The sequence below is a fragment of the Rhipicephalus microplus genome, chromosome 2 (assembly GCF_043290135.1).
Source record: "Rhipicephalus microplus isolate Deutch F79 chromosome 2, USDA_Rmic, whole genome shotgun sequence".
NCBI classification, from domain to species: domain Eukaryota; kingdom Metazoa; phylum Arthropoda; class Arachnida; order Ixodida; family Ixodidae; genus Rhipicephalus; species Rhipicephalus microplus.
The window spans coordinates 203,064,894-203,090,925 of record NC_134701.1 but is presented as its reverse complement, the minus strand read 5'-3'; the positions used below and the strand labels follow the sequence as shown (position 1 = coordinate 203,090,925).

Here is a 26,032-nt window from a genome sequence, read left to right as displayed (position 1 = left end):
ACCACCGACAATTTTCTCCGACACTAGTTCCTTAACGCTATCACGTTAAGATTTCCAAAGTATATAATCGACGTCCCTAGCTCGAAATAGTCACATAACTTCGTCATCCATTCAGGTATCGTAATACCAAATTTCGTATATATGACTCTAACGAAATGGCTGCGAGCGATCATGAGCGTGGCATGTAGTCATGTTACATGACACACAGGTCATGATTTTCATGTTAGGGAAGTGCCCTCTCTTGGGAATCACGGTGTGTGTCGAGTAAAGGAGACGACCATATGGGTGGCTAGATCGACATAGACACGATAGATAATAGAAAAATAATATAGAAATTTTATAGAAGTATTATAGAAATAATATAGAAAACGTAGATAACGTTGAAATTTAATGGATTAACAGTTCTCTTTCACGCAGAGCTCTAAGCGCCGCGAACTTATAGTTCCACCTATTGCATGAACATGCGCCGATCAGTTTTCATGAGTACTTTCTTTGCCGCACCTCCGAAGTCATTAGTCGGTTTTTTGCGAAGCCTCGACCTTTTTCTTACGACCATGTTTGCACGTCCTGTCTTTTAAAATAAATAATTACTAACGAACTCCGCTCCTTTATTCTGGCAATTTTATAAAATAGAAAAAATAAACTGCGGCTGTCCCATCGCGACGTCAGCTCAGAAGGTCCTGCTCACAATGATCCATTGTTAGAGTGCACACAGCTTCTTCAACATCATGAACAGAATTTATTAGGAGCACACAAAAAAAAATAATAAAGTCTATACCTGAACTAGCAACAAGCTTCTTTGCCCTTTCCAGTTTGTTTTTTTTTTTTTTGCTTCTCCAATATTTCAAGGCTGGACAGAGAAAATACTAAAGCGTGCAGCATATTTTTGACTCACAAATATTGGCAGCCGCATTTCGACGCGGACAAAAGAGCGTTCCGTATGAAAGCAGAAAAATAAGCATTTGGCTGTGTCATTCACGCATAAACTGTTCTGGTCACAGCTACTTTCTCAGAAGAAACTGGTGGTCAAGGTTGGCACACGCAATGAGTTTTCTGAAGCATTTCGATCCTTGTATGATACCTCGGACGAGGGTAAGTACTCTATCTTCCACAAAAAAATATACTGTGCAGTTAACAGATAAGCTATCTGATATAAACTTTTGACACACACTTTTTAAATGCGAAGCATTTCTTAGCGAACTTCGGTGACTTTGAGCATATTGTCACGTAAGAGTGAGGGTAGCCCGAAGACAGGAGACCGGGAGGTTAGTAGAAATAGAAGGAGATCCGTTTATTTGGCGGACTTGCGCCCACTGAAAGAAAACAGACGCGCCGGCTTAGCGGGTGGCGAACAGCGCGTTCGACGGCCGTCGGGGAACAGAATGTCCCACTGGGACGCAAGGCGCGTTTCACCATCCGAGATACAGTCACCGTAGCGTCTGGCGCTACGGCGACTCCTCGCGGCATTGCTCCCCTCCTCAACGTAAGCATCGACCCGATGCTTTGTTCAAAATAAAACCAAAACAAAAGGACAGCCTGTGCGAAAGTAAATGGCAAATAAGCATGAATCACGCACACATAAACAAAACAAGAGATGCAAACAGGGAGCCTCCTTTAGCGCGCATGATAGGGCTTCAAACGGGCGACGTGTACCACTTCTTGTCGTGCGCGGCGTCGTTGGGATGAGCTAGCCCCATCAGGGACCACTTCATAGTCCACTTCACCCACTTGACGGATGACTTTGTATGGGCCGAAATAACGGCGCATGAGTTTTTCACTTAATCCTCGGCGGCGAACGGGCGTCCAAACCCAGACTTTGTCACCTGGCCTGTGTGTTAAATCGCGTCTCCGCGGGTTGTAGCGTCTTGCGTCGTTTCGCTGTTGGTCTTTTATGCGCAGACGAGCAAGCTGCCGGGCTTCTGCGCGCTAAAGGTAGGCGGCCACGTCTAGGTTGTTTTCATCGGGGACATTAGGCCGCATGGCGTCCAGGGTAGTAACGGCATCCCTCCCATGGACGAGATTAAATGGTGTCATTTTAGTGGTCTCTTGCACCGCGGTGTTGTAGGCGAAGACCACGTAAGGCAGAATTAAGTCCCAGGTCTTGTGTTCTGTGTCCACGTACATAGCGAGCATATCGGCAATGGTCTTGTTCAAGCGTTCCGTGAGACCATTTGTCTGCGGATGGTACGCAGTTGTTCTTCGGTGATCTGTATGACTGTAATGTAAGATTGCCTGAGTAAGATCAGCCATAAACGCCGTTCCCCTGTCTGTTATTAGTACCTCAGGTGCGCCATGACGGAGCAGAATTGATTCGACAAAAAATTTGGCAACTTCTACGGCTGTGCCGATCGGAAGGGCCTTAGCTTCAGCGTATCGGGTAAGGTAATCAGTGGCCACTATGATCCACTTGTTACCGGATGTTGACGTGGGGAAAGGTCCAAGCAGGTCCATACCAATCTGTTTGAATGGTCTCGACGGGGGGATTGGACAGTTTGCAATAATCTGCAAGTCGGCTTTCCTTTAAGGCCTGTTTTCCAACCAAAAACTCTCGTTCACAGGCTGCTTTTCTCGCCAATGGTGCAGCGAAGGCACGCGAGCTCGCGAGCACAACACAATGAGCGAGGAAAGCAGTCTGTGAACGAGAGTTTCTGGTTGGAAAACAAAGCTTACAGGAAAGCCACCTTGCAGATTGTTGCAAACCGTAATCCAGCTGGTTTTGTTGGAGGTCTCTTCCGGCGCTGACAATCACGGCAACTCTAGACGTACCGCGCAACATCTGAGGAGAGGTGGGGCCAGTAGTATCGTTCTTGAATTCTGTGGAGTGTGCGTGTAAAACCGAGGTGGCCTGCAGTGGGTTTATCATGTAACGCTCGTAAAATTTCTTTTCTGAGGCTGCTTGGGACGACAAGAAGGTAAGCTGCCTTATTCGGTGCGAAGTTCTTTTTAACTACCACCCCGTTTTGCACACAGAAGGAGGATATCCCACGCTTGAACAGTGGAAACGGTATGGAGGCCTTTCCTTCGATGTAGTTGATCAACTGTTGTAGGATCGGGTCTGAGCGCTGCTGTAATGCAAAGGTGCTGCTGTTGATAAGCCCAAGAAAGGCATCGTCGTCTTCATGGCTTGGTGGTGCGCCGACAGGGGCTCTTAAGAGGCAGTCTGCGTCGGAGTGCTAACGACCAGATGTGTAGACTACCTTCACGTCAAACTCCTGAAGCCGTAGGCTCCATCGAGCGAGGCGGCCAGAAGGGTCTTTCAAACTGGCCAACCAGCACAACGCAAGATGGTCCGTTACGACCTTGAAGGGTCTGCCATACAAGTATGGGCGGAATTTCGAGGTGGCCCATACTATCGCAAGACACTCCTTCTCAGACGTGGAATAGTTAACTTCCATTTTCGACAGTGAGCGGCTTGCATACGCGATGACGCGCTCGCAGCCCTTGTGCTTCTGAACGAGAACGGCACCTAAGCCGACGCTGCTGGCGTCTGTATGTATCTCAGTTTCGGCATTTTCATCAAAGTGACCCAGCACAGGCGGCGACTGTAAACGTTGTTGAAGTTCTTTGAATGCCTCACGTTGCTCACCTTTCCATTGGAAAGGCGCGTCCGACTTGGTGAGCTGCGTCAAAGGGTCAGCAATGTGTGAGAAGTTCTTGACGAAGCGCCGGTAATAGGCGCACAATCCTAAGAATCGGCGCACTGCTCTCTTATCTTGCGGCTGAGGAAACTGTGCGATAGCGGCTGTCTTCTCGGGATCTGGTCTTACGCCATCTTTGCTTATAACATGGCCTAGGAACGTAGTTATTCATAGGCAAAATGGCATTTTTCTTGCTTCAGTGTCAGCCCTGATGACTTAATGCATCCAGTTCCGTCCGGAGCCTTTTAAAATGTTCGCTAAAGTTGGAGGCGAAAACTACCACATCGTCCAGGTATACGAGACATATTTGCCACTTGAGACCTGCCAATACTGTGTCCATTAGACGCTGGAAGGTTGCTGGAGTGGAACAAAGTCCAAATGGCATCACTTTGAACTCATACAATCTATCCGGCGTGATGAAGGCGGTCTTTTCTCTGTCTCTTTCATCAACCTGAATTTGCCAATACCCTGTCTTTAGATCAATGGACGAGAAGTACCTTGCATCACTAAGACGATCTAAGGTATCGTCGATCCTTGGTAAAGGGTACACGTCCTTCTTGGTTACACTATTCAACCGTCGGTAATCGACGCAAAACCGAAGACTTCCGTCTTTCTTTTTGACAAGGACGACTGGTGCCGCCCATGGGCTTTTCGATGGCTGAATTACATCGTTGTGTAACATTTCCTCAACTTGCTCTCGGATGGCCTGACGTTCACGTGCCGACACATGATAAGGGCTTTGATGGAGAGGGCGTATGTCTTCTTGTGTTATGATTCGGTGCTTTGCCAGAGAAGTGTGTCGGACCTGTGAAGAAGTGGCGAAACAGTCGTCATAACGTCGAAGGAGGTTCTGGAGCAGTTGCTGCTTGCATTGAGGCAAGGAAGGGTTAATGTCAAATGACAGCTGCGAGTTGTGGGTCTGTGGGGTGATGGTCGCTGGATTCGAAAGGGCGAGGGTGTCACTGACTTCTGCGATTTCATCGAGAAAGGCAATGGTCGTGCCTTTGGCCAGGTGATGGTGTTCTTGGCTGAAATTTGTTAGCAGCACTGGGCCCTGTCCATTCCGGAAGTCCGCAATGCCTCTTGCGATTGCGATATCACGGCCAAGCAAAAGCTGTATGTTACCTTCGACGACGCCATGAGCATTTTCGGCAGTAGCAGTGGTTACGGAGATTAGGGTCGTTGATCGGGGTGGGACGCTCACGTCATTCTCGAGCACATGGAGGGCTGCGCGATTGTGTGGTGCCGAGTAGAAATTTATGGCTTCATCCAAGGATAGTTTGATGGATCTGGACGCCAGATCAATAACGGCGTGATGTTGAGTCAAGAAGTCCATGCCGAGAATGACGTCACGGGAGCACTGTGGGAGCACCAAGAAAGTGGCAAGGTATGTGTGACCATCGAATGTCACCCTTGCAGTACATCGCCCAGATGGGGTGAGGAGGTGGCCTCCCGCTGTGCGGATCTGCGGGCCGTCCCAAGCCGTCTTAACCTTCTTCAGTTGTGCTGTCAATGGCCCGCTGATGACCGAGTAGTCAGCTCCTGTGTCAATCAAGGCAGTTACCGGGTCGCCGTCGATAGATACTTCAAAATCGGTGGCACGTGGGCTGAAGTTGCGCGTTGTTTTTGGGTTCGGGTCACGGCTTCGTCTTGTTGCTTCGTTTTGCTTCGTCTCGCGGTTTGGGTTGTTGTGCGTTGTCGTCGTCGTAGATGATGTGCTGTCGTCATATATGGTCGTCGGTGGAGGGTCTTCAGCTTTTCCTCTTGAAGCAACCTCACCTCCAAAGGTTGCTGGTTTTATTTTTTCCTACGGGGGCTTGGGGACCTTTTTTGTTCCTTGTTGCTGCGGTTCGGTGACGTGAGGCGTGGGGATGGCGGTGATAAAGAACGGCTGGACAAGTACTCTGTATGGCCCAAGTAGTCTTCGATTGCCGGAGGTCGTTGTCCAGGGCGTGGCCGTGGTGCCTGAGATGAGAAGCCATGCAGTCCCATCCGCCTGTAGGGGCAGTGTCGAAGAATGTGGTCGGCCTCACCACAGTGAAAGCATAGGGGACGGTCGTCGGGAGTTCTCCAGGTGTCGCATTTTCTTTGGCTCAGGCGTCTCTCGTATGTAGGGTGGGCGGGTAAGGGCGGACGGCTACTTGGGGCTGCAGCGTACCGTCGAGGACTGGGCTCGTTTCGTCGGGGTGGCCTAGTGTTCACTGCAGCGGCGTAAGCCATTGCTTCGGCCTCTGTTCGAGTCGTCGCCGATGAAGAGACAAGCGCCTGCTGGACTTCATCACGCACTATGTCCAAGAGAGATGCTCCTTGGGGGGGCAGGGGGGTAGGAGGTAGCAATCGGCGTAGTTCTTCTTTAACCACTTCTCGAATAGCTTCCCGCAGATCGTTGGTGGTTAGCCCACCTCGAATCGGTTCCGAGTAAAGCGAACTGAGCTGAAACGGGCGGTTGTATTGCCGAGTCCGGGCGTCCAGGGTCCTTTCTATGGTGTGCGCTTCTTCAGTAAATTCGGCGACTGTTTTAGGAGGGTTCCTTATGAGACCGGCGAAAAGCGACTCCTTCACCCCTCGCATTAGGTATCAGACCTTTTTGTCTTCGGTCATGTCTTGGTCCGCTCGCTTAAAAAGACGTTTCATTTCTTCGACGTACACGTTTAGGGTCTCGTTGGTTGGGTCTTCGATTCTAGCAGCAGCTGGGCCCTTTCTTTTCGCATGATGCTGGTGAAGGTCCGGAAAAACTCATTCTTCAGAAATTCCCAGGTGGTCAGTGTGGTCTCATGGTTTTTATACCACGTTTTGGCGGCGCCGTCCAGGGAAAAGTAAACGTATCGCAGATTCATTTTTTCATCCCACCTGTTATGGTAGCCACGCGCTCGAATCGGTCGAGCCATTCTTCTGGGTCTTCAGCGACATAACCATGGAAAGTTAGGGGCACCCACGGCTGCTGCAGCATGACAGGGGTAGGTGATTGCGGGGTGCTCATGGTGGCTGTGGAAGCGTCCTTTCGTGGTCGCGTGGGGTCCGGTAGCAGTCCCAGCTCAGGTGGCAGGTTTCGGAGGCGGCGGCTGCTTCGAGTATCTGTGTCTTCAGCGTCCTCGTTCTCTGCAGTGGCTGTTTTAAGGTCGTTTTTGTGCATACCCAGCACCTCCACCAGATGTCACGTAAGAGTGAGGGTAGCCCGAAGACAGGAGACCGGGAGGTTAGTAGAAATAGAAGGAGATCCGTTTATTTGGCGGACTTGCGCCCACTGAAGGAAAACCGACGCGCCGGCTCAGCGGGTGGCGAACAGCGCGTTCGACGGCCGTCGGGGAACAGAATGTCCCACTGGGACGCAAGGCGCGTTTCACCATCCGAGATACAGTCGCCGTAGCGTCTGGCGCTACGGCGACTCCTCGCGGCAATATCTATCTATCTATCTATCTATCTATCTATCTATCTATCTATCTATCTATCTATCTATCTATCTATCTATCTATCTATCTATCTATCTAGCCGCCTACGACTTTTAGCTCTCCTGGCTGTTAGGATAATGGTATCGATACCAAACTTGGTAAGGCATAACATGACTGTATGAAGAGCATATTTAACTAGTCATATCCTGAAAATCATGACATGTATGTCATGAATGTCATGATTTACATTTCATGGTATTGCTGCTGTTGCGGTGGTTTCGTTCACATGTCATGTTGCAAAACTGATATGGTATGACATCATTGCATGACAAACACAAGTGACAGACCCTAACATGAAAATCATGACCTGCGTGTCATGTAACATGACTACATGCCACGCTCATGATGCGCTCGTGGCCATTTCATTAGAGCCACATATACGAATTTCGGTATTACAGTACCTGAATGGATGACGAAGTTATGTGACTAGTATAAACATGATAATCACGAGATGCGTGTCATGTAACAACCTGACTACATGCCACACTCATGATGCGCTGGCGGCCGTTACGCTAGCTTTATTTACACCAAGTTTGGCATCAGGAGACGTCAATAGATGACGAAGGTATGACACGGGTGCAAATATGAATTACATGACATGCGTGTCATGTAACAACATGACTACATGCCACACTCATGATGCGATCACGGCCGCTTTGCTAGCTTCACATATGCCAAATTTGGTATAACGTGACGTCAATGGATGACGGAGGTGTGTGACTGGTGCAAACATGATAATCATGAGATGCGTGTCATGTGACAACATGACTACATGCCACAGTCACGGCGCCAATACCCCTCGACAAGACACGGCGCGCGTGCGCACTGGCTTTCGTTTCGTCGCGTCACGCAGGCGTTGCCACGCCAGGTGTCGGTCCTGCCATATACTCCCAGGCGCGCGCCGCGCTGCGTCGCCTTGACGCATGCGCGTTTCAGTGCATCCGACGTCCCTCCGTCGCGGAAAGAGGCAGACGCAGTGCTGTCTAGTAACGTATAGTGGGTGTGAAATGCAGCATGCCGCATTTCACGCCGGTTGGCGTCGGGCCGCGCCGATGGACGCTGGTCGCGCTGGTCACGCTTTGCGTCAGACTATAGTGTTCTCACGTTTTGCTAACGTATAGCATCGCTGTGCTCAGCGTGCGCGCGCGTCAACGTTACGTTGGAGCATATCAGGCCCTTCATGATGCACTCGCGGCCGTTTCGCTATCTCCACATATACCAAATTTGGTGTTACGTGATGTCAATGGATGACGAAGGTATATGACTGGTGCAATCATGACAGTCATGACACGCGTGTCGTGTAAGTACATGACAAGATACCACGTTCATAGAATGCTCGCGTCCGTATCGCTAGGTTCACATATACTAAATTTGACATCACATGACGTGAATAGATGACGAAGGTAAGCGACACATCCAAACATGATAATCATGACACGGAAGACGTGTACGGCATAATTTACCTCCGCCCCGTACGTTGTGGTAATTTTAAAGTCACATATCAATCTTTCTGGTTGGTGCTTCGCATATCATCGATTCCCACTGTACGTAGATAGAGAGAAGTAAACGTTTATTTTGAAACAGTGCCCCGAGCAATGCCCGGTGTCACCCTGAGGTGGGAGGGCTCCTTAGTCCTGGAACCCTCTGGCTTCTATTGCCCTCATGGCCCTGGCGACGAGTTGTTGTTGCTCTTCCAGGTCCTCGAGGGCGAGCTCCACCTCCCACGTTTCGGTTAGGTTTACGTTCGTCAGTCCTGCTTCGTTATCAGTCTTGCTTCTTGCATGCCAGTGTATTGTCACTGTACGTAAGATCTGCCAATTTTTTTTTTGTCATCGAATGGGTTCACTTCGTGACATTCACGAAGCTTAGCCTCATACGAGATCTCGAACGGCAGTTGTCCCCATTGTGTGATACACCTGCAACAATACCAGGTAAAACAGTATACTGAAATTTTGAAGAAGTGTGAACGAGGAAAAGGAAGTGAGACATCATTCTGAGCTAAGCTTTCCGCGAAGATCCGTCTTCCCGCCCTGCAGAATAAGCATCACTCAGCGTAACGGAATTGGGAGAAAAGCTGGGTATCGATCCCAGTACCTCTCGCTTACAAAACTCGCTTACTTCACTTATTACAATCAAGTTCTTCCCATTTCTCACCTAATCCCATTATCCTCTTGTAACATTAAGCTACACAACAATAAAGTTAACAGGGACGTATCGTATATGATGATTCAATTCTGGAAAGCTTAGTAGGCACACCGAAGGTGCCTATTAGGCGCACCAAAGGCGCTTACAAGACGTTTTCCTGAAACTTTGATAAGTACAAATCATGCTCAAGAGATGACGTTAAACCTCCCTAGAAGTGTCGCAACCAGGGCGCTATGGGAATTTTTATGAATAGGCACAGATGGCTATCTCTTGATGCCCTCTCATTATGTCTATCACTGCTAGAATGAGGGAAAGGGTTTGCTTAAAGGCAGCCACATGGGCCTCGCTACAATGGCAATAATTTTAAGGAGAGTTTCCGTCCCTAGAAATGGCACTGACTATGTGCAATGCAAAATACCCTGCTGTGAAGCAACTAGTTCCTCCGAACATCCGGCACGTACCACCAGAACATCCTTACCCTCAAACACATGAGAGAAAAATGCGCCTCCCAGGCCTGAAGCCAACACCGCCATTTTTGTTCATACTGTCCCCATCAGTATGACGAATCGCTCCAACTGACAAGCTATTTCGGCATTGCTAGAGGGACTGGGGCCAGACGAAATCATTGACATCAGAGTGAACCCCTGTAATAAAGTCATCGAGATTGATGTTCTGGATGCTGCCACACTGAAAATACTGGAGGATGTCATAAAACTATATGGAATCAATGTCCGCTTCTGCACATCCTGGTGGGCTCCCACGTCATCGCCGGCGTTGTAGCCCACGACGTTGACGTTGCCATTTCCGAAGCCGACATGTGTGGTGTCTTCAAGCCAGCTAATGAAGCTAGCGCCATCATCAAGGTTGCTCAATTGCTTATCTCACGGGGCTTAAACTAAAAGCAACCCTCTTCCTTCGAATGTAAAGGTGGGCTACTTTCAACATCCTCTAAGACACCTTGCATGGAAGCGACTGCACTGTCACATCTGCGTTAAACTAGGTCACGTGAGAAGCATGTAAGAAAATGAACGAGTATGTTTTTTCTGCGCTGGAACCCATTCCGCCGACAACTGCAAATCCAGTGTACTGGGGTGTTCGAATTTTAATGGGCACCATAAAGCTTTCTCGGGGTAGTTCTCAAAAATGAAAAAAAAAAAACTATCTGTATTGAACCAAATGGCGAGGTATCACCATACATGGCATTTTGATGATGTCGACCCCATCGAAAGTCTTCCCCATTGGCATCAAAGTTCATTAAAAAATTGCCTATGCATTTCACCACACCTTGTACACTGATATGTGGGGTTTAATTACGTCCCAAAACCACTATATCATTATGAGAGACGCCGTAGTGGAGAGCTCCAAAAATTTTGACCACCTAGGGTTCTTTAACATGCACTAAAATCTGAGCACTCGGGCCTACAGCATTTCCACCTCCATCGAAAATGCAGCCGAAACCTTGAACATTTGCTTCGTCTCCTAGCTCCCTAGCTACCCGGTCCCTTCACGTTCTGTACGAAATAGAGTGCATTAAAAGCATGGTCACTCTGGATTCTTCTCGGCCTACATTGTCGAAGCCACAGCTAAACGTATACTAACCCAAACGCCAAGGAAAGCACTGGCACAACTGACGCAGCCTGGCCCACGTTGCCGACGTCTAAGTGACATATAGATCGCCAGTGCACATTGTCAACAGCGAATATTGAATATCCGACCGACAAGTTTCTCAAAAAGGGCGAACCAAAGAAGTGTGACTGAAGCACTGTAAAGTGCTTCAGTCACACTTTGCAAATGAATTTCGCCATGCAACAGGTACTGGATGTTCTAGGTGCAGTATTTGGAAGCCTTCAGTAGGCACCATCACTCAACTGTCCACAGCGGAAAGCGATACGCCGGATATGCTGTGTTCAAATTTTCGCAAACGCAAATTTTCGTAGCCTTATCTGTCTTTTCTTTTATATCCTCATCCCCTTCAGCCAGCGCAGGATAGCAAACCGCATGCGCATCTGTTTGACCTTCTAGCTCTTTTATTCTCTTCCTCCTCTCCCACCCGAAAAAAATGCGGGCTTTCGCGGTCGACAATTTCAAAGATCCTAGGGTACGGAGATGTCCTCAAGCACTTCAGCTTTTTCACCAATTCCCGACATTTTTCAGCATGCTTATAACATTATCTTGATTCATGCTGCCTGAATTAATGTATTTAGTGTTATTATTGCGTTGTTCAACTAGATCTACTTACTACCGAAGAGTAAGTAGGCCTATATGCGCAAGAAAACACATAGGCATGTTCTTTCCGACCTTGTTTGCGCTTCGTATATAATGGATGATATTAAGGGGTCACGATAAAATTTTCAAGATTTTCTCGCATCGTTATAAATGCATCACACTGTAAAACTATCATAGCATGCGATTATCATATTACTTTCAATTATCACACAAGTTAGCGAAGTTCGTTCTTAAACCGATGCTAGTATAAACGTCCTCGTGCCCTAGCCGGGAATGACGGCGTCCGCGGTGGCAGTCTTCAAGAAGCGCATTGGACTCCACAGCACCTCGGACAGCTGCGACACCATGGTCTACTCGCTGAGCAGTGAGGAATGGTCTTACGAAGGCTTTCGACTCGTTCAAAACCATAGGATGAAGCGCAAACTCCCCGGGTCCTCCCTGACTTCAGGCAAATCTGCCGTGAAATTCACTCGGAAAACCGCAGTCAGGACAATAATTTTGTAGGATAGCTTGATACCGGCGACTCAACAGGCAGTCGGTCTCTGTGCTTCTAGAGGCTGTGGTGCCAAATGAAGAAAGTGACGTGATAGCCAACTCACGAAATAATGTTCTTGCTATAGACGTCGCACACGAGACTGCACTTAGCACATTGAGTAAAATTGCGGAATTTGATAGCATAAAAGCTCGCTCGTATATCCCATTGAGCAGTGGCATCACTACTGGTGTCATCTATATGTGAAGTCGACATCTTTGTGTGAAACACAGACTTGGCAACTTTTGTTAAGCCAATGGCATCGATATCACGCATATGTCTTGCATGGGCACATCTCGCTGTGTAAAAAAACTGACATTCAAAGGTGAATCTCAGCACTCCCATGTCAAGGTAGGCCACTTTCGGCATCCTGTACAACCGTTCATCCCAAAGCCACTTCAATGCCACAATTTTTTGCCGTTTGGATACGTGAACGTCACGCTTAAGATCACAATAATTTGCTCGTGCTACGTCGAAGCACACGCTGCCGACTCCTGCGCCACCACGGTGCTCTGGTGCCGCAATTGCCTCCACTCCCACGACACTTCGTCAAATGACTGCCCCGAAATACAGAATGAAAAGGACGTCGTCAAGCAGATGGTGCGTTACCGGTTTTCTCGGCGATAAGCTGTTGTTGTTGTCAAAATGCGGCACTTCCGACGTCGTATTGGTTCATGGGAGTCTGAGACACGCAGTTCACGGGCGACACTATCTTTTTGGCTTCCTAGACCATACGTGTCCCCGTCAATTTCTGAGGACAGGACGGCACCACAGCACATGCACACTGGCGTTTCGCCGACATTGTAGCAAAGCTGCAGCCAGAGCCAAAACCGCACCCACAGTCAAAGCCACAGCGCAATCCACAGCGAATCGAACGGCCGCAGCAGACCAAGTCAACATTGACTGAGCCAACGACAGCACTAGTTCCCCACGCCTTGACCGAAAAAGACCAGGATGTCCCTGCGACGCTACAATCTCTCCGGGACACTATATTTATGCTTTTGAATATAGCTAAATACTCCCGACATCCCAAATCACCTTAAAACTGTTGGAGATTCCCAATCCAGTGTTTCCAGAGCTTCCTTATGAATCGCCCACGACCCTCTCTAAGGTCGCGATTTCGCAGTCGCATGTCTGAACGCTGACGTCATGCAGGTCAGAGAAGCTGTGGCCTGACGGACCGACCGGCCGACCAACCGACCGACCGACTGTGCTTATTTGCACGTGCAGTGCTCTCCTTCTCTCTCTTTTTAATCCCCATTCTTTTATAGCCAGTGAAGGGTAGGAAACCATATACCCCTGTGGTTAACCTCCCTGTCATTCCTCTTCTTGCTTTTTTCTTCGAGCACAGCGCTGCAACCATCAGAGGCACGTCACTGACGGTTGCAGATGCATTGCATTAACTGGATGCAGAATACCAACCCGAAGAAAGGTATCCCGACGTTGATTGAAAAGCAGTGAATCCTACTTGTTTTCGAACGGGGCTCAGTTGGCTAAATTTAAGAACACTTATATAAATAACGAACGAATGATTCTAGCATTCAAGAGAAACAGCTACCAGTGTCCTTCTAAGAACTATTCAAACAAGATGCTTCATCTGTTCAACTGAAATATGATTGAATAATATTGAGCGGCTTCCACAAAACGTGCGGTGGCTGATGAGTGTTTGTGGTGTGTGATATGTGCAACAAGGAACTGACCTGATTTAGAGTGTTGCGTATCATAGGCATGCACAGTAGAGTACGGTTTAGTCTTCACAAAGAGAATAGTTGGTTAATCGTAGTCTGAAGGGCACAACTGTAGATAAGCAATATATTGTATGAGTACATCTTGGTGGCACTGTGGACATGCAGTGCAGTGATGTGATGGATGGTCGGGAAGTAGAAAAGGGTAGACCAGTCACTGAACAATGATGTCGCTTGTTATCTTTATTAACGAGTTTTATATATTTTGCTTTGTATCTCCTTTTGTCCCATACATTACGGCTTCTCCCTTACACTTCTGACGAATACTTAAAAGGTGTGTCTTTCATACTTTTAGGTGTGTCTTTCACTTTGTGCTACACCACTACAAATCAACTCAATCAGCCTTCTAGTATAGGTAATTGATTGACACTTCTTTATTGAAAAAAAAAACTCCGGCAATAACAATAACAGTCAGCGCTCGAGATTAGATATATGTATGCCTTTGAAATGACCCGTCAAGAGGAAGTTACCCGCATGTAGCACCGCTTCTGCTGTTGAACATCTATAATTTAAAAAAAAATAGAACTACCCTCCATTTTCTTTTTTGTTTGTGTGTGCTAGGTTGAACTCCACCTTCACTTGGATGGCTCTATACGACACGAAACAATATGGGAACTTGCACAGTAAGTACAGAAAAAAAAACAGTGATTTCACCCTTGACGTCACAGACAACAGCGAAACAATGTACATCGAGTCACTGAATAAACATTGCAGTTGCGAATCGGTTTTCCTCGTAGAATAACAATGATCCCATTCCGTACAGTGACAGATATGAATTGCCGTCATATAAAGAGCGCAGCACTTTTCTTGCAAGTGTATTGGCTAGGTTGACCCTTGCACAAATATTTGTGCAGAAGGGTCTTTCTAAAAAGTCCGTATGAGCGAAAGCAATAGCGAGCGACATATTCACAGTTGTATTATAGAGAGTTGTGTACCTTATTTCCTTGTGATGACGTAAGGCCAAATCTGCCACATTTATTGTGGTAGCCAGCCAGCCACAGATGTAGCCGCATTTATCAATATTTTACATGCAGTTAAATGGCAACGACCCACTACTGCACACCTTGTGTGCTATTCAAAAGTCACAGAATGACGCAGTAGACTTTGGTTGCGCGTATTCGGCTAAACTGAAGGAATAAAAGTGGCACAAGAACCTACGTTTTAATGCTCGACTATGGCTGCAACTTAAGCAAGAGCTATAAGCTTCACATTATAAACAGCAAGTGAATAATGCGTTTTTTTAAAGACGATAGTCGTTCTTGGGGACCTTGGGCAGAAAAATTTTGGTCTGTGTCTGTACATTTGTCTGTTTGTCTACCCTTACGATACCTAAAACGGCACCAAACGGCCAACCCCATCCGCATCGCCCACCAATATTGCTCAAGGTTTAGTGTTCATAGTTGTGCGATTGTCAATTAAATATTAAATATTTTTTAGCATATCTGAGGCACCAACATGTCTATGTTTTGTATGTCTGCCTTTATACTTGAAGAGGCACACACAAGTAACTCTAAGGACTGTAGCGTTTGACGCACTGCAGCGCGCTGACAGCGCAACGCGATGTTCAAGAACGTGTTTCCAACTCTTTGCTACGACAGTACGGTGGTGGCACCTGCCCTTCGCTTTGCATTCTACACCTTATCACCTCTGAGACTGGCGCGCATCTTTCTGCGCGGTTGCGCATGCCTTCGTTTTTGAAGATAACTGCCAGATGGCGCTCGTGTATACAGTGCCTAGATGCGCTTGTTTGCCTCCGTTACACGCTCGAGGCACTCTAACGCAGCGCCTTCAGAGTACCATTCACCAATTTTCTTGCACAGAACATCAAATAAACGTTTTGTTCACTCTCTCCAGACGCAAGACTATCGTCTTTTGACATTTATAGTGTAACATGTAGATTCGGGCCAATTTTTTTGAGAATGTTTTTTTTTCTAATAAAGCTGCCATCTGGTTAGCTGGACTTCACAACAATGACCAAATAAAATGACATCGTATGGGTTCTCAATCCAGCGTCTGCGAATTCATTCTTAGATGTGTTGCATTAGCTTATGTATTAGGCCACTCCACTGCATGTATTAATCACAGCATGTCTTGCACGTCGTTAAGCCATGTTATTCGTTGAGCTGAAACGTAAACGCTTATTACAATGTTAACAACCAAATTTACTCCAACTGAGGGTTATGTGCGTTTTTTTTCTTTTCTCTTAGAAAAAAGAAAATCAACCTTGGAGTTAAATCCCTCGCTGACCTCAAAACGAAGCTCATTAAGGTGGACTCGACTACCCTTGCAGACTTTCTCGATCGCTTTGCGGTATTTATGCCAACTGTTGTGTAAGTATACGGAGGTATCTTGTGTAAGTTAGGCACAACGTTTACCGTATAGAATGCTTGTACTCAGCAGCTGCTTTTGTTTTCCAGGGAACAATACACCCCCATTATTGCTTTAATTAGCACGAGACCAATTTGGACCGCATGCAGTTGTTTAATGTGCATCTAAAGCTACGCACACGATTGAGCCTACATTTCTCACCGACTAGAATGCGCCCACCATGACCCATATTTTTTTAACTTTACACGAAGTATAATTTTCAGCTAACACAAGCTTGTCTACAGTCTTTGGTTGATGATCTTCAAGCCGAGAGATGTATGTTTTGTATTGTTTGCTTAAGCTCTTTAGAACATAGTCAAGCCATGTATAACCCTGTGTTTTTGACACACGCGCAAGCTTGAAGTAGAGTAGCCAAAGGGTGGCCTACCACTCCAAGTCCCAAAGTTTTTTTTTTTCCGTAGTATACAAAGCAAAAAATGACTATTTCAAAGACGTATCCCCCCCCCCCCCAAATATTTCTGAGTAGGCGCGGGCAAGCTTGCCATCTGTTTCGACCTTTTTCACAGCATAAATTGCATGCACCACCTTCGAAGGTAGTTCACATGACATTAGTCATGCCCACAGTAGTTTATGAGAGCATTCCTTGCTTTGTATTGTTGTTTGTGTGTAGTTTGGTTTAGCAATACATGGGTGCTTTTCTATTCTTTTTGCAGCGGTGATTTGGAAGCTGTCGAAAGAATTTCGTATGAACTATGCGAAGACCAAGCGAGAGAGGGCGTTGCGTACTTCGAGGCCCGTTATTCTCCCCATTTCCTGGCATCGAAAGAAAATAATGTGACGCCAAAGCAAGTCGTTGAAGCTGTTAACTGCGGCCTGAGAAGAGGGCAGTGCGATTTTCAGATAAAGGTTCGATCGATTCTCGCTTGCGTCATTGCCAACGATGGTACGTGACCAATTTCGTAAATTCTTGAAATGTAGCAGAAACAACAGTCATCTAATGTATCTGTGATGCGTTTGAACGCCGTTTGCGAACCTTTCAGCTAATGCACAATCGCATTGTCCCGATGTCGCACGAAATTCTTTTAGTATGTTATACGTCATGTGTTAGACGTCATACTTTGTTTATTTAATTGTACTATTATTATTTAGATTCGTATATTACCGTTTCATGTCAGTATTCTGCCAGCTTCATTTTGTGCTATATCATTGGCCTTTTCTTTTGTACAAATACAAATTTACCATCTCCTACCACATGTGCACTGCATCGCTACACAATAACACCTTCAGACTTGGCAGCGACATTCCAAGAAATGAGCACAGGTGTAAATTAAGTCATTTTTTGTTATTGCAGCTCAAAACAGTGTTGCTACTATTATTTATTGGTGTCACGTTATTCTGGAGTACTTCTCTGAAAGACTTTGTGCTAATATCGAAAAGAAACCATAATTCAGGAAGCTCAGACAGCAGCACCTTTCTGCGGAACTAGTTGAATAGAGTCGAATTTCTAAGCTTGTTGGCCTAAAGTTTCATGATGGCTCTAATAAACGATTATGAAAATTTTTTTGGCTTAGTAAGATGCTCACATACACTAAACGTTATGATTATTGAGAAAGACAATTGATATTAAGTTCTTCATGACCGTGTGTTTTCATATTCGTTGCCTGTGTCTTTTAAGACAATAAACACCTACGGTCTTCCCAGCGAGTGAACCCTCGAGTCCGTAAGTCAGTGAACTCATTTAAGGATCTAGTCAGTCGGACTCAGGCTCTGATCTAGCCGTGAATCTGTCTGAGCGAGTCCGGGGGAGCAATATTTTGGAGTGTGAGTCCGAGTGAAGAAAATTTTTGTGATGAGTCCGAATGAGCACGGCTCAGGAAAATGTTTGAGTGAGTCGAAAGTGCAACATATATTTCTTGAGTAAGTCTTAGTTCCTCCCTCTTTTTTTTTTTGGCTGACCTCTTCAGCATTACTATCAGCCATAACTGGATTCACGCTTTTACTAAAGTCTACTCGCGGCTATTTCAAACCAGTGTATTTCATGCACCAATTCAATATCCATTAAAAGTGCTAATTCTGTAGAGGAGGGCCGTGACCTCCCCTCAACCCCTGCCACCAACTGCTCCAGCGGTATCCTGACAAATATATTTTATGTTATCGTCTCTCAAGAAGAAGGATCTTATCGGTTTAAGAGCACCTATAACTCGTATTCCAAGGTACTTTATAAAAAAAAACACCAAGAAGAACACCGATTATGTGAGATATTTGTGTTAAAGAGCACTGAAACTATGGTCGAAATAGATAATTTTTAGCTAGGGGACGGATGAGTCGACATGAGTTTGGGTGAGTCTGGTTATGTAACGGTTAAGAAAATTGTCGTCAGTGTGAGACCGAGTGAATCCACCTAAAAAGTTTGAGTTTGAGTCAAAGTGAGCCCTAAGAGCAAAATATATTTTATGAGTGAGTCTGGTAAGCTCCACAAGTTTTGCCAACCTGTGGCTCTGACGCCTGGGTCTTTCAAGCACACTTAACGGAGCGCTTTCCATCCTGCACGATGGGTACAGTATATTTCATCGTAGAATATTTTACAGGGCAACGGGTCAAATACGGACTGGAAAGGAACACAGCGCTGAACTTACAAATGAACTTTATTTGAAAAAGAATAAGAAACAGTAATTCATCAAAACTGTGCGCATGCGTTACAACGCAGAACGATTTATGTCTTGCCTAACAGTTAATTATATTTTTCACCTAGAGGAGTGATGTGTTGATGACTTGTAGCCGTAACAATAAATCTATTGAAGAAACACTTCGGCCCTCTAAGCGTGCATTTATCAACATGTATATCTTATAGTTGTTTTCTACAAGTGGGGCACACCCCCACATGATCTGCAATGTGCTGCCAAACAAGACGTGGCCGCAGCACATAAAAGCGTCAAATCATGCTTATGCGAGAGTGCACGTTTATGCAACGTCCTGTTTGGCCTTCGTATTGTCAGCCGAAAGACTGTGGAATGGCACAAACTATGCTAGTAGCGCAACGCACATATCTGTGAGCATGATTGGAGACATTTGTTCACTTTCCATGGCGGCTGACACATCGCTCTAATAACTAATGTCACACATGACCCACTTTATGCACGTTTATGCCATAACGAGCACCAACGTTTTTCAGACCATGCGCGATTCTGTGTATGTATGGGATAACTGCATGCCTTTTTCTTGCCAAGTTCAGAGGCACTGAAATCACGCCGATGAAACCTCTTCAGCTTTGATATAATATTTTCCGACACGAAGCAAATCACGTCACTCGGAAAGCCAGAATTAATATATTTTTGACCATACAAAGGTACTCTGTCCAGAAGGTTTATGTTTACAGTTATTGCACAATATATTCCCATAAATTTAGCAAAGGCACGTTAGTAGAGATATGATCGACTTGGGGATATACACTAAACCTCTTGTTATTCAAATATATCATTTTATTTTATTCTATATTAGAATATTTCTTTTTCTTTGAGAAATTCTTGGATGAAATGTACGCAATTATTTGCATGAAGTTCCCGGGATAAAAAGTTATAAAGGTTTGCAGTGTAGCACCACTTAGTATCTTTAATATTTTGCGATTTTTAATTTGCTTTTGCTTGTTCTTTATTCTGATATTTCTTTTGTCAGTGGCATTGCTGTAATACTCGCTGTGTTTGTCAGTAAAGCTTGTAAAACATACCTTGCCTACAGGGACATATATTACATATCTACTTCAATGCATTCATTGAAAACCTAATGACAATAAATATTTGCTCTCTTTGAGGCCGACCAATTCCCTTAACTTTTTTGTCTCTTTCTTCGCACCAAGCTTTGTCCATCACTTTCTTTTCGTGCGTTAGCTGCGTATTGCATGAATCTTTATTATGGGTTGCAACCGAACTTTTCATTTAAAAGTGGTCACTATAGATTTACAAAGACAGCCCCTCTTTTTTTCTTACTCTTTTTTTTTTGCAGAATGGTCACGAGAATGTTTAAAATTCTGTGAAGAATACCAAAACAAAGGCGTTGTTGGCATCGACGTTGCAAAGGACGAAGCAAGAACGCCTGAATTTACGAAGGGAGAACTTCAAGTGTTCGAGGTGCGCCAACGTAAGCTTAAATAAGTCAAGCCACTTAATTATCAAATTTCCTGCAATGACAGCATTCCCATTTTCATAGGTCAGGACTGATTTCGCTAGCAATCACTGATTGATGTCGCTGTCATTATCAAGAGACACCAAGAAAAAGGGCAGCAAAGGCATTTTTAAATTTTCACGGACATCAGACTTGCCCAAGCAGCTGTGTGTGTGAGCGTTCGTCGTCACACAGACCGGTACATATGATTGGCTCGATGAAATCTTCGCAAACTTCGTATGCTAGGAGTATGGCGACCGCAGATGACGGTGTACTTAAATTTTATCGATTAGAAGTGATGTAGAACCCGGTAAACGCCATCAAAATTCATGCCGTCACGGTGTTTGGTGCAGGAATCTCAAGATGGCGTATACACTCGCAGTTTCTTCTTGCGCGTTGTCTTGCTTACCAAGCGTCCTGTCACGATAATAGTGGTGCTTCAGGATTGTGAAATTTTACTTTACTAATCCGCGTTTTGCTCTTCAGTGTCCCCAAAGCATGAGTTGTGTTTAGCATACATTTGAAGACAACGTAATTGTTCCTGTCTGAGAATATTCAAGGCCAAGGCAAATGGGTCACTGCTTAAAGTGAGCCACACTTAGTTATGGCGACCTTATAAGAAAGACAATGATCTTTTATGTTCGTGGCCTTCTTCATACTTATTTCAACGCCGCAGAGAGCAAAACACCTGGGCATTGGCAGAACGGCACATGCCGGTGAAAGTGGTGGCTACCAATCAGTCATGGACGCAATGGTCAAGCTCTACTGCGACAGGGTCGGCCACGGATACAGAGTTTTCCAGGATCCTACCGGGAAAACATTCAAGATGGCGCAGGAAAAGAACCTCCACTTTGAGACCTGCCCTTACTCCAGCGTCTTAACCGGTGGCTGCCCTCTGAGCTCGCAAAAGCACTCAATTATCAGGTAGGCATTTTAGTGGCACCTAGCAGTGATTATATATACAGTTTTTTTTTCTGAAGCTCAATGCACGCCCTTATCCTGAAAGTAAAAGATTATCCGACAACCTGGTACGGCATACGGCTCGTCGTCCGCTGTCAGCACAATTTGAAACGTTACGTTAATTGTGCCTAATAAGTACTAAAGCCTTAGCAACGCCATTTACTTTTTCCATCTGCGAAGACAATAGACGTGGCCGCTCTAAAAACTGAAAGCATTTTCACTATGACAAGCGCAATAACATCTAATGTCACAAACAGCTGAAATCTAAGCGTAGCAACATAGAAGTGGTAGCGCAGAATGATTGTCCATTGAAAATCGTACCTTGTATACATGCCCGTGGAACAACACAAAAGCGTGACTCATAATGCATCTGTGGACACAAAATATAGTTGCTTCAAATGATCAGGAAACAGATAAAGTATTGTAGAATGCAAATGTATATTAAACTTTGCAGTAAACTTGTATACTTTAGAAATATTTTTTTTCACGTGGTGTGATGTGAACGAATGTTTTCAAAGGTTCCGATGAATATAGAAGGCATGATTATTTATAGTCACCTGTCAGACGACTTAAGGCTTTGAGGCAGGACTCCCATTTAAATAATTAACAAATAAAAATGTTTTTAACAAATTGGCAACTTTACAGAAAAACAATAAAAAGTATTTCGTCCCGTGAAGTTTTTATTGTAAGAACGATGAAACGTTGTCTCAATACAGCAGTATTAGGCTCCTATTTGTTCACCAGAATAATATAAAACATCGTAACATGTGTTGTTATCTATAGGGTGGGAGGCTGTTCCTGCTTAGGGGGTTTATATTCATGGTATACGCAGACGGCAATTGTGCTTAAAGATTAACGGCTCATTGAATGAAACAGCACCTAAAGTTAACAGGCCTGCTATGGTGAGTTACGCGTTGTGTTCTTAAAAAGCGTACCCAATGATGTATTTTTCAAACATGTGCATTCTGAAGATCCCTTAATTCATCGCGCATCACTGCAGCTATTACTCTTGCTGCACACAAAGATTACCTGTCTTGAAGGACGCCAACTGGTGAATACTTTAAAAGACTGTCCATTTCTGGTCAGCTTCGGTGACAAAGCTTTAATTTATAATTTACAGGCTCGCGGAAGAAAACGCCAACTTCTCGATAAGTAAAGATGATAGCACAATCACTGGAAGTACTATAGACGACGAATATGATTTTCTAAGGCAGCTTGGCTTGACTGAGGCGCATTTCATCAGGGCGGTAAGTTCCTGCATTCTTTTCTGTTGTTTGACACATAAATGCCATAATTACAGATTATAAAAGATCGGCAAATATATCACGTACCTTGGGAATTCACGTAATGCAAAGCATGCGCAGAAAAGGTGCATGTCGAGTAGCTGCAGCTTTGTTTAAACAGGCGCACGAAGGAAAGAAACAGAAGGACGGTGCTAACACAGCATGTTGCTTTCTTTCGCGCGTAAATGTTTGAATTTAGCTGCAACCACTCGACAAGCAGCATCACCAATTAGCCCAGATGCAAACCATTCTGAGAGATGGCCGTGTTGTTTTTATTGAGTGACACATCATGAAAGAATGCTAAATATATGCACAAAAGTTGTACCTCAAAACATGAGTACTAGCAACACCAGAAGCGATAAACTGATACGAAGCTCTGGTGCTCTCGAGGATGGCAGCCCTAGACACTACTACATAAATTAACTTCAGAGGATGTTACCTAACTACAATTGTCGTTAATCCATCATGACGGCTGTAACATAGGGGTACTCATCCAGTTTTTTTTTTCTCATTTGAATAGCCAGCGCTGCAACCACAATTGACGTTTCACGACCATTGCGGCCAATTAAAAAGTAGTTCCGAGACCTGGCGTGGCTCTATGGTTAAATACTTTATTGCCACCCAGAATAGTGGAGTTCGATTTCACCTGGGACCCTGACATTTATTTTTTGTATTCGTCGCGTCAACGCTAATAATGTCAGGTTTTTCTTAACGCTAATGCGTTAAAATTACCCATGTTTCTTCTCCCCGATCCTGGATAGATACTGAGTCTCAACCACCTTGGGCAGATACCCGCAAACTAGTAGCACATATCCAACCGCGGGTATGAGCCCCTGCCTGGCGGGAAGTATTTGATGAATTACGATACGGGATTGTGACGTTATTCACGTCACTCACGGCATATACTCAGTATATGCATAGTGCAAACGTAGCGGTATTTTTATATAAATAAGAAGGGTGGCCATCTCCGCCAAGCCCTCTGCCCCCGTGCGCACGCTCAGCCATGAAAGTATTTACACTCAGACCTCATAACAAAGTTGCATCTTACAACCGTTATATGCGAAAATTTGTTATAAAGATAATTCCTAACTTGCAAGACTTTCATTTACATCGCTTTAACCGATATTTAGTTTTATCCGTGATCATTATATTGAAGTCTGACTGTATATATTTACAAAGTACTCATAAAAAAAGCTACTTGATCACTCTCAGTCGAACATTACTGAGTGGAACTTCGTTGTCTCCTGTTTAGAATCTGAACGCGGCTCGTTCATGTTTCCTGTCCGAAGCGGAGAAGACAGATCTGATCGCAAGCCTCAAGGAAGAATACGGCATCAGTCCAATGAAAGAGCCGTGAGTGGAATAAAGACGCACCCATTCGCTCTTTGGTCTGGTTTTCTTCTTAGTTCGTGCTGTACTTACAGGGACAAAGTTCGCGTACGGCCCGTACAACCGGTGACGCCTGTACGGCCCCTGCCACCAATACGGCCTATGCCACCGATGAACCCTGGAGGCACCCGTAAGAAGCGGGGTTTGTTGGCAAAACTGCTATGTTGCCCCTCGTATTAAAACAGTCACACTCACTTCTTTCACTTTGTTTCGCAATGTTTGACTATACAATAAACACCCGACTGAGAAAATGAGAGCTCATACTCGTTGACTTCGCAGTGTAGTGCCCATCCCCATTGTCAAAGAGCATGGGCGATGAATATGCAAATATTATATGCATTAGTCCTGATTAAGGTCGAGCTTTATGTTGAAGAGCCCCTCATGGCCTCACCAGCTTCTGAAAATGCAAAAAACAAGCGCGTTATTCTCTCCTAACGCGAGAGCAGCGATTCTCATGACGTCTTATAGTGCGCTGTGACGATTGATCTGGAGTACTTTGACTGATGGAAGCCGCAAGGCACTGTCACCGAGATAATACCACGGAACGTTTGGATAGTATGTCGGCATGCATTAGTAACATCTCGGCAACAGAGTCCAAAGCTGTACGCGGCACTAGCGTCAATCAAACTGTCTCAGTACACGCTGCCAAGCGTTCGTGTTGAACTTGCTGACGACTGTAAACTCTCAAGTGCTCTATATACGCGAAACGTCACATTTGAATTTTCTCCTCCACCACTTTACCATGCAACCGCTCATCCGTTCTTTTTTTGTCTCCCATAGGTATCGTGCGCGATCTACTGATTTGACTTCATTTTGTGTATTTTCGACTGCCCTAGGGGAGATAACGGGCAGCCGACAATCACGATATATTTGTAGATTAAACTCTCAGCGCTTAATCTGTATACACGTGCTCGTAGGAATTAGGTGACGAGAAAGATGCATCGCCTACGCAAAGGGTAGAAAAGGCAAGGAGAAAACCGCTTCCTCGTTTTTGAATGCGGGGTGATGAGGGGCTTCTTAACAGAGTCAAGCGCTAGTCATCCCCAACTAAGCACCGCACACATACAGTTAACTCCGCTTCCTCAGAATTTGAAGGCGAAGAAAAAAGACGTCCCTCTGTAAGGGACCATAACATCTCATGATTTTCATATTTGCACCAGTCGCATACTTTCGTCATCTATTCACGTGCCGTAATACCAAACTTTGTATATGTGAAGCTAACAAAACGGCCACGAGCGCATCATGAGCGTGGCATGTAGTCATGTTACACGACACGCACCTGATGGTTATCATGACTGCACCAGTCACATACCTTCATCATCTATTCACGTCTCGTAATACCAAATTTGGTACACGTGAAGCTAGCGAAACGGCCGCCAGCGCATCGTGAGCGTGGCAAGTAGTCATGTTACATGACACACATCTCATGATTATCATGATTGCACCAGTCACATAGCTTCGTCATCCATCCACGTTCCCTAATACCGAATTCGGTATATGCGAAACTATCAAAACAGCTGTGAGCCCATCATAAGTGTGGCATGTAATCATGTTGTTACATGACATGCATGTTTTATTTTCATATTAGGATCTGTCCCTTATGTTCGCCACGCAGTCATGTCATACCATACCAGTCCGCAAACATGTCATGTGAATGAAACCGCCGCAAGAGCAGCAAGACCATGAAATGTGAATCATGACATTTATGACATACATGTCAAGATTTTCCTGTTATTACTAGTCACTTAGGCTCATTATACAGTCATTCTAAGCCATACTGATTTTGGTATCGATACCATTATAGAAACCGCCAGGAGAGCTAAAAGTCGTAGGTGGATAGATAGATAGATAGATAGATAGATAGATAGATAGATAGATAGATAGATAGATAGATAGATAGATAGATAGATAGATAGATAGATAGATAGATAGATAGATAGATAGATAGATAGATAGATAGATAGATAGATAGATAGATAGATAGATAGATAGATAGATAGATAGATAGATAGATAGATAGATAGATAGATACGCTCAAGGTCGCCGAAGTTCGCGAAGAAATGCTTCGCATTTAAAACACGAGAAGGAGACCATACTCAGCCTGTCGTTTTCGTTACATTTACAGCTATCACTCTAAAATCACTTTATTCAAAAAATGTCTGACCAGAATACTATATTT

At 45.1% G+C, this 26,032-nt stretch overlaps 1 protein-coding gene across 1 annotated transcript; it reads left to right on the top strand.

Moving 5' to 3' along the window:
- Positions 1 to 900: 900 nt before the first annotated feature.
- LOC119169375 (adenosine deaminase-like) lies at positions 901 to 24,107 on the top strand. Its single transcript, XM_037420472.2, has 9 exons — positions 901 to 1,092; positions 14,297 to 14,358; positions 15,943 to 16,065; positions 16,777 to 17,006; positions 20,063 to 20,187; positions 20,898 to 21,145; positions 22,302 to 22,428; positions 23,717 to 23,817; positions 23,889 to 24,107. The coding sequence occupies exons 1-9, from the start codon at positions 1,045 to 1,047 to the stop codon at positions 24,031 to 24,033; spliced, it is 1,209 nt and encodes a 402-aa protein (XP_037276369.2). The 5' UTR covers positions 901 to 1,044; the 3' UTR covers positions 24,034 to 24,107.
- The last annotated feature ends 1,925 nt before the right edge of the window (positions 24,108 to 26,032 follow it).

Bases quoted from the DNA above. Each gene is read 5' to 3' on its own strand.
- LOC119169375 (XM_037420472.2), top strand. From the start codon at position 1,045: ATGAGTTTTCTGAAGCATTTCGATCCTTGTATGATACCTCGGACGAGG. The intron at 1,093-14,296 runs GTAAGTACTCTA...TGTGTGTGCTAG, and splicing joins GTATGATACCTCGGACGAGG to GTTGAACTCCACCTTCACTT. The intron at 17,007-20,062 runs GTACGTGACCAA...TTTTTTTTGCAG, and splicing joins TTGCGTCATTGCCAACGATG to AATGGTCACGAGAATGTTTA.